Here is a 12,871-nt window from a genome sequence, read left to right on the forward strand (position 1 = left end):
TGAGAAGTCCATGGCCTGAAGAGCTTAAATTTTTTGTTGTCATATTTGCTGCATCAGCTAAAGAGATGTTCTTACTCCAGTCTAGGAACAGAAGCTGAGCAAGACTACTTAGTCTCACAATGTGTCTGTGTGAAAACTTCCCATGTGAAGAAACTAGGAAAAGGTGCTCTCTCCACCCAGTTTTTCTCCAGTCCTTCAGATCAATTTTACCTCCATTTATATCATGAAAATTGCCACAATTATTCTAAGTGGCCACAGTTTTCTAATTTCTAATCTAGCCCCTTTTAAATGGGCATTTCTCTTAGTCTTTTTTCCTTTAAAATAGTAAACACACACAACATAACTTTTAACCCAATATATAGTTATTCCCCTGGAAAAGACCAATTATCATCAACAATTAGTAAAAACTGATCTTTCAGTCTAATTTCCAACCTTATAGAAAACTCTTATTCTTCCATTTTTAAAATTTCAGGATAATTATGTAGATGCAGGTTAAACGTTACTAGTATATACCTTAACTTTTTTAATCAAATTATGGTATGGGTCAATTATGACATTTTATTCCAAAAACTTTCCTCATAATCCAGAGGGCCAATATGAAACAGTTGGGTCCAGGTATGTATGTTGAAACTTACAATCTTACTGCATATGTCCTAAATTCCTCCTCACACATTTAATTGCACCCCTCAAACGGGCACAGCAAGGCAAGCAAGGGTTTGTAGGGAGAATTCAGGATTAGATAAGTGGTTAGATAAGATGGTTTTGAAGGTGACTTTCAACACCAAGACTATGACTTTTTACTGAAAAGGTCAACTGGGAACGAGGTCAGGAAACACAAAAGACAGAAAGACCTAAGGCTCATTTTTGACGTTGGATTTACCTTCCTCCCTACAACAGTTTGACCCATTCTCCACTCAGCTCTTTGGAATCTCACTTCTGCGCTCCCTGTTCCCTATGCTTTAGCCAGGGTGGTAGTCTGCCTTATTCGGACAGAGGTCAGAATATCTGGGGAACAGACACACATGGACCAGCCATGTTACCAGGATGGCTTTGCTGCCAGGAGGGTAAACAGCCAAGGAGATTCTTGGGCTGCCTCAGCTCTGGTGATTAATGCCCTTATTCCCTGATGCTAATCACCACCACTGGCATCCAAACACCATCAGCCTTGACTCTTGGCCAAACAGTGGAGATAAAAGCTATTCATCCTTTAGTATTTAGAGAGTGTACCAGGTAGACAAACCTGGAGTAGTCCCTACTCAGTCGTTTCATTTGGAATACAGCAAATGAAATAGTAGCAGAACAAAGAAGGAGAAGGGAAACCTCTTTTAGCAACACTTCCCAAGAGATTCTGTTTGATACAGTTTGATAAATCTAACAATATACAAATTAATATGATATAATCAAGACTAATAGACAGGTGAAAAGCAAAACACATATCTGATGGATCTCCATTCCTTGAATGCTAAGAACCAAAGAAGAAAGCTAATGAACAAAAAGTTCACAGTAAACAATGTATACACCCATGCATATGCATCAACTGATACATTTTTCTGCTCAGACTTTTTGCAAACACACCTGGCCACCTGTCATTATTTTTAAGACACAAATAACAAACTGCTCTTGCAAACAGTTACTTGTGAGCACAGTTATCAGTTGAGGAAACAATTTTCTGCAGGTGTAAAAATTACATTTCTCAATAAGGAAAATTTAGGTATAGTCAGTTCACTCATTAAGCCTTTAGAATTCAGTTTTGGTTTCCTTTCTTTGAATAGAGGGTACTTTCATTTTAGGTTCACAGAAATTTAACTCTAAAGAAAGTAGTTCCCAAACTTTTTGGTTTCAGGACTCCCTAACACTCTTAAAAATTATTGAAGAATCCACAAGCTTTTGCTTATGTGGGTTATTTCTCCCAATATTTACTGTATTAGAAACGAAAACTGAGAAAATTCTAAAATATTTATTAATTTATTTAAAATAGCAATGATAAAAAAATAGCAATGATAAAACTTATATTCAACCTATAAAAATAACAGAAATAACACTTTTGTGAAAATAGTTTTCTAAAATGAAAATAATTTTGTAAGAAGAATAGCATTGTTTTAAACTTTTTGCACATTTTTTTTAAGGCCTAGCATGATAGAAGATAGTGGAATTCTCATACCTGCTTCTATAGTCAAACTACTGTGACAAGTTGCTTTGGTTGAACCAACCATAGGTTGGTTGAAGAAAATCTAGCCTCACACAAATATACAGTAGAAAAGGGAAAAGTATTTTAATAGCTTTATTAGATAAATGTGGATTTTCTTCTTTGCTGCTATATGAAAACTCAGTAAGAACTTCCTTCCAAAGAGCTCACTGTGGAAAAAGGAGGAAAAAGATAACTTTATCGTGGAGAAGCCCAACAAACACTACATCAGACAAGTGTGATCAAGGTTAATATCAACAGTGGTAAGTCATATTAATAATATGTACCTTTGATATGATCTGATGAAAGTAACACTTGACCTCTGTGGTCTTCCTCCTGAAGTCCACATTTCCAGTCAAGATAGGAGAAAACACCAGACAAATCTCAGTTGATGGACATTCTACAAAATAACTGACCTCAAAATTGTCAAGGTCATCAAAAACAAGGAAAATCTGAAAAACTGTTACAACCAAGAGGAATCTAAGGAGGCATGATGACTAAAGGTAATGTGGTGCCTTGGATGGGATCCTAGAACAGAAAATGAATACTGGGTAAAAACTAAGGAAATCTGAATAATATATGGACTTTAGTTAACAGTATCAATATAGGGACTTCCCTGGTGGCCCAATGGTTAAGAACTGGCCTTCCAATGCAGGAGACGCAGGGGTGATTCCCAGTCAGGCAACTAAGATCCCACATGCCACAGGACAACTAAGCCCAAGCCACATAACTACCGAGACTGTGTACCGTGCAACTGACACTCGATGAAGAGAAATAATAAATGAATAAATAGATAACATAATAATAATATCAATATTGGTTCATTAATGACAACAAACATACCATAGAAATGTATGATATTAATAACAGGGGAAGCTGGATTTGGGAGTATATGGAAACTCTCTGGACTACATTCTCAATTTTTCTGTAAGTTTAAAACTGTTCTAAAAAATAAGTCTATTTAAAATTTTTTTTAAATTTGACAAGAAGTAATTTTTAAAATGATGTTGTAGTGCAGAATATGAAACAATATTAGCAAAGTTTTAAAATTCTGTTATATTAAAATCCATTAATCTTTCTTCCATTTTAAATGGACCTTCATCGTACATGATTCTGTAGGAGTATACATTGGTTACCGGAAAATATTCATTCAAAGAGTTATGGATATCTTCTTGAATTATACAATACCAGACTTTATTAATATCACCATCAATCTTATCAGGAAAAAAAAATACTTAAGAACTGGGAAGAGATACCAAGCTCATGGTGGCAGCAACAAGTTTTCCAAAATTCTACTTTCCACTTGTTTGCTCAAATTTTATCATTGGCAACAAATACTGGTAATTGCTTTCTTCAAGTGAAAGAAGTGAACTTTTTACTTTATTCATTTTCAAGAAAATGTCTGTTAAACACTGTGAGAAAATGTCTGCCAAACCTGAATAACCATAGTCTGTCACTTATCCTTCTCCAAGTGAAAATGGTGTTCCATGAAAAAAGTAGGTAGTTTAGCTAACAAATCAAACAACTGCACAAATGCTTTTACTAAAGACAACCCTCATATTTGGAATACAGCAGAAGAACTTTATATATTCTTCCTTCATGAAAATGAATATTAAAAAGACATGTTCTCAACAGTTGAGGTTTAACAATATTAATCATTTTTACTGCTTCTTCAAGGACATTTTAGAGTGGAACTGTAAGTACATGGGCAATGAAGAATATAACATTGTTTGGTGCCACTGCCTTGATTCATGCTAAAGCACCAGCAGTTTTATCCACCATTGCTTTTGCACTATTACTGCAAATGTCACCACAATGGAAAAGGCAAATAGTATCCTAGTATTATTATAGAGAGCTTTGACCTCCAGGACCTCTTAAAGTGTCTCTAGCCCGTAGACTTCTAAGAACCACACTTCAAACACCATTGACTTAACTAATGATATTTCTGACTTCTCCATTACCCTGTGATTAAGCCAAGTAACTATGTCAAGGAAAGGAAAGAAAATCCTAAGTTCATGTCATGTCTGAAGAAATGAATTTGCTCCACTTTCCTTTACCACGGCTCTAATGTGGAGGGAGTGACAGGGAACAAAGATGATTCAAACATATTCTCTTTTACCTTCCCACAGTTCTCCAAGGCAAGGCTTCCCAACTTTTTTCATATCATGATTGGGAGGAAAAAAATGATATTTTTTACTAAGGAGTAAAGGAATGAGGCTGCCTAAGGCTTGAGGTCCCTATCCTGAAGGCACAGGCCCGAGGTTGCCTTTAGGAGGATGGAGAGATCAGTAGCTGGGCCCATTCCCAGGAGACATGCCAAGGTATGAGTTGGACAGTTCCACACCAAGGTTCTAACAGAGAGGCGTGTCTCTCAGACTGGAGGCTATCTGCTCCCCAGCCAGTTTCATGCTTTACATAAGGCTTAAGGTTTAGCTCAGATGTGGCAATTCACAAAGTACCTGATTGTACTTCATGGTAGAACTGGAATTATATTAAAGATTTGATGTAAAATTTTTCCAGAACAGTATTTCAGATATACTGTAGTGATTAAGAGCACAGAATCTGACTCCTAGACTACCAAGGAGTTCAAGTCTTGGGCTCTGCTAATGACTAGCTATGTGACCTTGGGAAAGTAACTTAATATCTTGGTGCCCCAATTTCTCCACCTGTAAACTGGGATAATAGTACCTACCTATTGTAAGTATTAAATTAATGAATACCTACAAAGTACTTAGAATGATGCCTGTACATGGTAATGTTTGCTACTATTACTATGAAGGTACTAAAGGATCTGCTAATTGAGACTTTCTCTGGGCAGGATAGTGTTGAACTGTAGATTTGCAGAGAATGGGAATCCCACAGGTACCAAAAGACCAGATGTTAACTTGCAGAATTCCAGATCTGAGAAACTGTGCTTGGAGCTGGGAGGGGTACAGGAGTCCTCTTCCTGCAAAGTATTCAATATCTGAACTGACACAGTTTTAAGGGTTGCAAAGAAATGCAAAATCATCATATCAAGAAAATACTAACAAACAAACAAACTTTAAAATGTATCCCTTCACGAAATAACAAAGATTAGCATGGAAATAAATAAAATAGAGCCTACAAAGACAATAGAAAAGATGGATAAAACTAGGAACTGGTTGTTTGAAAACATAAAATTCACAAACCTGTAGCTAGATTCACCAAGAGAAAAAGAGAGGACTTAAATAATAAAACCAGAAATTAAAGAGGAGACATTACAATTGATACCACAGAAATACAGGGGATCAAAGAGACTATTATGTGTACACAGTGGTATTGTTTACAATAACCAAAACATGGAGACAACCTAAATGTCTGGCTGATGAATGGATAAAGAAGATGCGGTCCCTATATATAATGAAATACTACTCAACCACAAAAAACAGGAAAATAATGCCATTTGCAGCAATATGGATACAACCAGAGATTATCACACTAAGTGAAGTAAGTCAGAAAGAGAAAGACAAATACCATATGATATTACTTATATGTGGAATCTAAAATATGGCACAAATAAACATATCCACAAAACAGAAACAGACTCACAGACACAAAGAACAGACTTGTGGTTTCCATGGGGCAGGGGGAGAGGGATGGGGAGGACTCAGAGTGTGGGATTAGCAGATGCAAACTACCATAGATAAGGTGGATAAATAACAAGGTCCTACTATATAGCATAGGGAACTATATTCAATATCCTGTGATAAAACATAATGGAAAAGAATTTTTTTTTAAAAGGAATGTCTACATGTGTTTGAGTCACTTTACTGTATAGCAGAGATTGGCACAACATTGTAAACCAATTATACTTCAATTAAAAATTAAATTAAAAAGAGACTCATGAACAATTGTACACCAACAAGTTTGACAACCTAGAAGAAATGGATAAATTTCTAGAAGCATACAATGTACCAAGACTCAATCATGAAAAAAATATAGCAAATTTAGCAGTGAAATTGAATCAAAAATCAAAAACCTCCCAAAATAAAAAAACCAGACAGTTTCACTGGTGAATTCTATGAAGCATTCAAAGAAGAATTAATACCAATACTTCCCAAGCTTTTCTAAACAATACAAGAGGTAACACTTCCAAATTCATTTAACAAGGCTGGCATTATCCTGATACCAAAACCAGACAAGGATGTCATAAGAAAAGAAAATTACAGGCCAATACCCCTGATGGCTTCCCAGGTGACTGGGTGGTGAAGAATCTGCCTGCAATGCAGGAGACACAGGTTCAATCCCTGGGTTGGGAAGATCCCCTAGAGGAGGAAACGCCAACCCATTCCAGTGTTCTTGCCAGGATAATCACAGACAGAGAAACCTGGTGGGCTACAGTCCGTGTGGTCACAAAGAATCAGACACAAATGAGCATGCATATCTCTGATGAACATAGATGCAAAAATCTTGAACAAAATACTAGCAAACCAAGTTCAACAATACATTAAAAGGATCACACAATATTAAAATAGGATTGGGATTTATTCCAGTTATGCAAGGATGGTTCAACATGTGCAAAGTAGTCAATTTGGACACACTAAATTACAAAATGAAGGATATAAATTATTTAATGATCTCAAGAGATTCAGTAAAAGCATTTGAACAAAATTCAACATTCATTTATGATAAGAATTTTCAAAAAAGTGGATACAGAGGTAATATATCTTATTATAGTAAAGGTCATATATAATAAGCCCATAGCTAACATTAGACTCGATGGCAAAAAGTTAAAAGTTTTTCCTCTCAGATCAAGAACAAGACAAAGATGCCTACTCTCAGAACTTTCATTCAACATAGTACTGCAAGTTCTAGCCAGAGCAATTAAGCAAGAAAAAGAAGTAAAAGGCATCCAAATTGAAAGGGAAGAAATAAAACTGTCACTGTTTGCAGATGACATGCCATATATAGAACACTCTAAAGACTCCACCAAAAAACTGTTAGAACTAATAAAAAGAATTCAGCAAAGCCATGGGATACAAAATCATATACAAAAATTTGTTATGTTTCTATATATTAATAGCAAACTATCAGAAACAGAAATTAAGAAAACAATCTGATTTACAATTGCATCAAAAAGAATAAAAAATACTTGAGAATAAATTTAACTAAGAAGAGGAAAGACCTATTTGCTGAAAACTACAAGAGATTAATGAAAGAAATTAAAGAAGATACAAATAAATGAAAGGATAGTCCATGCTTATGGATCAGAAGAATTAATATTGTTAAAATGTCCACACTACCCAAAGCAATCTACAGATCCAATGCAATCCCTATCAAAATTCCAATGGTATTTTTCATAAAAATAGAACAAACAATCAAAAAATTTATCCAAAGAAGAGCCTGAATACCCAAAGAAATCTTGAGAATTTTTGTAGGCTGTAGGCATCATGCTCCTCAATTTCAAACTATATTACAATGCTACAGTAACCAAAACAGTATAATATTTGTATGAAACCAGGTACATAGATTAATGGAACAGAACAGAGAACCAGAAATAAATCCATGTATATGGTCAATTAACTAATGACAAAGGAGCCAAGAACATAAAATAGGGAAAGGACAGTCTCTTCATTAAATGGTGTGAAAAGTGGACAGCCACATGCAAAAGAATGAAACTTGATCACTATCTTACCCCATACACAAAAATTAACTCTAAATGGATTGAAAAATTGAAGATAACACCTGGAACCATAAAACTCTTAGAAAAAAACATGGGCAGTAAGCTCCTTAACCTAGGCCTTGGTGATGTTTTTTAAATCTAGCACCAAAACCAAAAGCAACAAAATCAAAAATAAAGTGGGAATACATCAGACTAAAAAACTTCTGCACAGTAAAGGAAACCATCAGCAAAATTAAAAAGCAACTTACTGAATGGAAGAAAATTTGCAAATCATAGATCTGATAAGGGGTTAATATCCAAAATATATGAAGAACTCATCCAATAGCAAAAAATAAATAAATAAATAAAATCCAATTTTAAAATGGGCAGATTATCTAAACAGATATTTTTCCAAAGAAAATTTAGATGGCCATCAGATACATGAGATGTGTAATGTCACTAATCCTCAGGGAAATTCAAATCCACAGTGAGATATCACCTTATATCAGCTGGAATGGCTAGCATAAAAAAGACAAGATGTAAGTGTTGGTAAGGATGTAGAGAAAAAGGAACCCTTGAACACTATCAGTGGGAATGTAAATTGGTGCAAACACTATTGAAAACATTATGGAGGTTCCTCAAAAAATTAAAAATAGAACTACCACATGATCCAGCAATTCTACTTCTCAACATTTATCTGAAGAAAATAAAGACTTGAAACTTGAAATTATAATATGCACCACATAATCACTGCAGCATTATTTACAATAGTCTAGACATGGAAACAATCTAAGTGCCAGTCAATGAATGAAAGAAAAGTGGTATACCTACATACTGAAATATTATTCGGCCATAAAAAAGAATGGAATCCTGCCATTTGCAACAACATGGATTGACCTTGAGGGCATTATGCTAAATGAAGTAAGTCAGAGAGAGAAAGACAAATACTGCATGATCTCACTTATATGTGGAATCTCAAAATACAAAAACAAAACAAGAAAACAAGCTTATACCTACAGACAGCAGATTGGTGGTGTGAGCGATGGGGCTTGGGAAGTGGGAAAAATGGGTGAAAGAGGTCAAAAGGTACAAACTTTCAGTTATAAAATAAATAAGTCATAGGGATATAATGTATAGCATGATACATAATTAATAATAATAATAATATAATTAATATAATTATTAATATTATATTGCATATTTGAAAGTTGCTAGTAGATCTTAAAAATTCTCATCACAAGAAAAAAAATTTTTTTAACTATATAAGGTAATAGGTGTTAACTAGACTTACTGTGGTGATCATTTTGCAATCTATAAAAATATTGAAATCACTATGTTGTACACTGGAAACTAATACATTAGTAGGTCAGTTATACTTCAATTTTAAAAAAATATAATCCTTCCCAAACTTGCATCACAGCTTAATACTAGCTTAATCCAACCTATCATGTCAATATTCAATGTCAGTCATCCAGTCTGATGTAGTAAGTATCCCACAATTACAACAGATATAAAGCAAACATATTCAAGCTAAGTAACTGACAAATGAAGATCTAGCTAACTTGAAGAAGAAAAAACTCACAAGGACAATGACACCATAAGAACTTTAAAAGAAAGTAACTGAAATATTCATGAATTAAAACAGGGCTTTCCACGTACTCAAACAACCAAATTATGAAACATAGATATATTACTTTATCATCCTAAAATTTTGTCAAGAAAGGTATGCCAAAAAATAAATAGTACTTTGTTCATTGTTTATTTTAGGAATTTAGTTCTTAGCTGCTATTATAATCCATATTTTTGTCAAATAAGATAAAAATAATTATTTTTATGTATCTTAATTTTTCAAGGTAATGTCCCAATCACTCTTCTTCCTCACAACCCCCATACAGTAGACTATGAAGATTTTAGTCTCTGATTAGTGACTTTTTCCTGGTACTAAGTATTCTGAAATAATGAGCACATAGAAAAAAAAGAGATAAAAACTCAGTAGTTGCTCTAAGGGACCTACCTTTGCCCTACTACCCCAAGACACAATTGATCTGTCCTTCCCTTTCTTCACTAGGTCCCCTTCTATGGAAGTAGGATAAGCTTCTCAGATATATATGATTTTTCTCAAGTTTATTTCTCGAGCAAAGTAAGTAAAACTTAAATGGAAGCCTTAATAAAATTATGCCTAAAGATATTAGGTTATTAGGACCTTGATGAGATTAATCCAATAGAAGTATGAAGGATCCATATCACCCAGAATGACTTTCATAACCAGACACTGACATTATCAACCTGTCCGAGGATTCTAATTCATCCTAGTCATTATGGGTCTTGAAGTGTTTTATTACTATGATAACATCTATAGATTGGATTCATCTCTCTGGGTTGAAAATTACAAATTTAGAAGTAATGAAGTTACTAGTTTTTAAGAAAAGTAGTCATAAAATGGCTAGCAAGTATAAAAAATATTTTCTCTTCTCCCTAAAAAATAATTCCTCTTTAGCTACCTAAAAGTCAAGATAAATCAGAGAGACCAGTTGGAATGATAAATTATACATGACAACGAGGTATTATGCTTAAAGTTATATTTAATTGACTTTGTTTTTCTTAAGATTTATAGTCAACTGAATACTCATTGAGTACTGAGAATTCCCAGAGCTTTTAAAAGAAAGAATTCATATCTATAATTAATCTGTAATCAATGTCTCTCTCATTTATAGGAAGATGTGTGTATATAATTTTTTCTCTGTTGGACATACTGTTATATAATACAGATGTCACAGCTATTAAAAATTCACTTCCCTTAACCTGACCCAAATAGGTCAGATATTATAACAATAACAGAGGATCCATGAGAACAAGGAATGGAAACTCTTTTACATCATACTCCCTGGATCATGGTAGTATCACATCATCTTCCTTTCCCCACATACTAACCTCACCTCTTCTTTAAAAAAAATTTTTCTTACGTTTGACTTTTACACAATATGCCTAAAGCCCATCTTGGTTTTGCTTCCAGCAATAGTTGACAGCACTCTCTGTATTTCTAATTTTGTGTTAAAGCCCTTCTAAGTGTAAATTTTGTGCCAATATCTATAAAAAGCACATAGGCATAAACAGATGAGTATTTCTTAATGAGACTAATAAACCAGTTCTGACTTGGTAAATTGCATTTTAAAATTTGAAACAGGCACAGAGGAAAATATGAAGTATTTTAACATGTGAAAAGGCCACTGAGTCTGAACGTGTCTGGATACTCACTCTCTCACACAGCTCTTCAAATGTGCAGTCGGCAACGGTTCCACAGGCTTTATTCAGCCGCAGCTCTCTGCCTTGCACTTTTAGAATCCTTGGTCTAGTTACTATGGGAACATGAACAAAGACTCAATCTTGTCTGGATAATTACTATAAAATTCATCTCTTACAGATAGGAAATGCATAGCTTGATGAATAATAGCACATGATTCAACACATAAATTAGACAAAATGCTGATACAATGACTGCCACTTGAGCGTGGCATCAACCCATATACAGCAATGGAACTTATTAATTGGTCAGTGGAGATTGGGCATTGTGTTCTAAATGTATTCTCTTTCAAGAGAAATTAACTTACGTACAATCATTTTGTTTCTGAGCCAGCTCATCAAACAACTTATCCATGACAGCCTCCACATCAGCTTCACTTGTGCTACAGTGAAAAGAATAATAGAATATGAAATTAATAACACTTGAAGCCAACATCAAACAGCTGCCTGAGCCTGCTTAGCTTTTTGCCTATAAAAAAAAGAACAGGATGTTATGCTCTAAATACAAACATTAGATTTAGAATACACTTAAAAGCAGAGAATATTAACTCTCAGGTAGATGATTCTGCCTTATTTGCATACACTGAAAGACTTCTGTGCTTCTGGCTGTTTCCAGTAATGAGACGATACAGGCAGAGTAAATCCATTAATACTATGTGTACACAATGAGAAGAAAGACTTCTGGCTCTCTCTTGCATGCAAAACAAGAACAAATAGACAAGGCAGTCAAGGATCCAGCAAAGTATCCTTTGAAATCTCTACTGAGAGGGTACATGTGAAATTAAATATTGAAGCTGCCTTTTAAAAAATCAAGTCAAACCACTGACTGAGAGGATCAAACATCCAGAATTAAATTACCTGCTTCAAAATACCAACTTGATCTGCACATCAATAACTTTATCAGACTTCGAATACAAGGACAATTACAGACCACACAGTTTCTCTCAAAAATGTCCTTGTTGGAAAGCCAAGAAAACTCTCTTCTTCGGTGATGCCCACCATTGCAGATACTATGAAGTTAGTCTCCTCAAAGAATCCTTTGTATTCTAATTAGAAATCACCATATGGTTTAGGAAACCCACATATACAAATGTGATAATACTATGGCCTTTTTTCCTCTCACTTTTTTTTAAAAGAAGGGTTGATAAATTAACAGTCAATAAACTAAAATAACTGGCAGAAGAAATAAATGCTGTTAAAAAAACTTCAAGTGAAAATATAAGTTTACTTCAACTCTATGTACAAACTTACACAGGATGACCTGCCAATATGCTTAATTTTGACACACAAATCACTCTTATCTAGGTGTGGAAGCAATTAAACTCAGTTCTGGAATCTGTCTTAATAAAGTCTTATTGAAAACTCATAAATTATTTTTTCTTTACATTAAGTTTAAACTAAACCAAAATAATTTCTTCCTTGAGATAATTGTCAGGTGGCAGGCATTTAACACACAAGCACCTGATTCTTCAAATGTTCTACAGTAAATGTCTTTAAAATGCAACAAAGTGCACAGTCACTATGAAGAGTTTGGAACTGTCACATTTCAAGTAGTAACCACTCCACCTCAAGGATCTTTAAAATATCATTTGCAATGGTTAGCTTTGAAGGGGAATGCTATTTGACTTATATAAAGCCTTGTATGATAATTGAATAGAGCTGTATTAAGGAATACAATGACACTACAGAAAGAGTGATTATAGAGAGAATAATTTTGAAGGTACAAAGAAATCCTACAAACCAACATAAATGTCAGTGCCCAC

The 12,871-nt window shown here is 34.3% G+C and overlaps 1 protein-coding gene across 6 annotated transcripts in view; it reads right to left on the reverse strand.

Annotated features, from left to right (window-relative positions):
• The window catches only part of AFG1L (AFG1 like ATPase), a 194,925-nt gene that overhangs the window by 30,360 nt on the left and 151,694 nt on the right, over positions 1-12,871 (reverse strand). For 4 of the 6 annotated variants that reach the window (XM_070450003.1, XM_070450004.1, XM_070450002.1 and 1 more), the window contains exons 9-11: positions 11,421-11,491; positions 11,064-11,164; positions 2,473-2,601 (exon numbers count right to left, since the gene is read on the reverse strand). In XM_070450003.1, the coding sequence (XP_070306104.1) occupies positions 2,473-2,601; positions 11,064-11,164; positions 11,421-11,491 (301 nt within the window). The remainder of the gene's footprint in view (positions 1-2,472; positions 2,602-11,063; positions 11,165-11,420; positions 11,492-12,871) is intronic. The other 2 variants (XM_020876618.2, XM_070450006.1) reach the window with 1 other exon arrangement.

The sequence above is a fragment of the Odocoileus virginianus genome, chromosome 19, assembly GCF_023699985.2.
Source record: "Odocoileus virginianus isolate 20LAN1187 ecotype Illinois chromosome 19, Ovbor_1.2, whole genome shotgun sequence".
NCBI classification, from domain to species: Eukaryota; Metazoa; Chordata; class Mammalia; order Artiodactyla; family Cervidae; genus Odocoileus; species Odocoileus virginianus.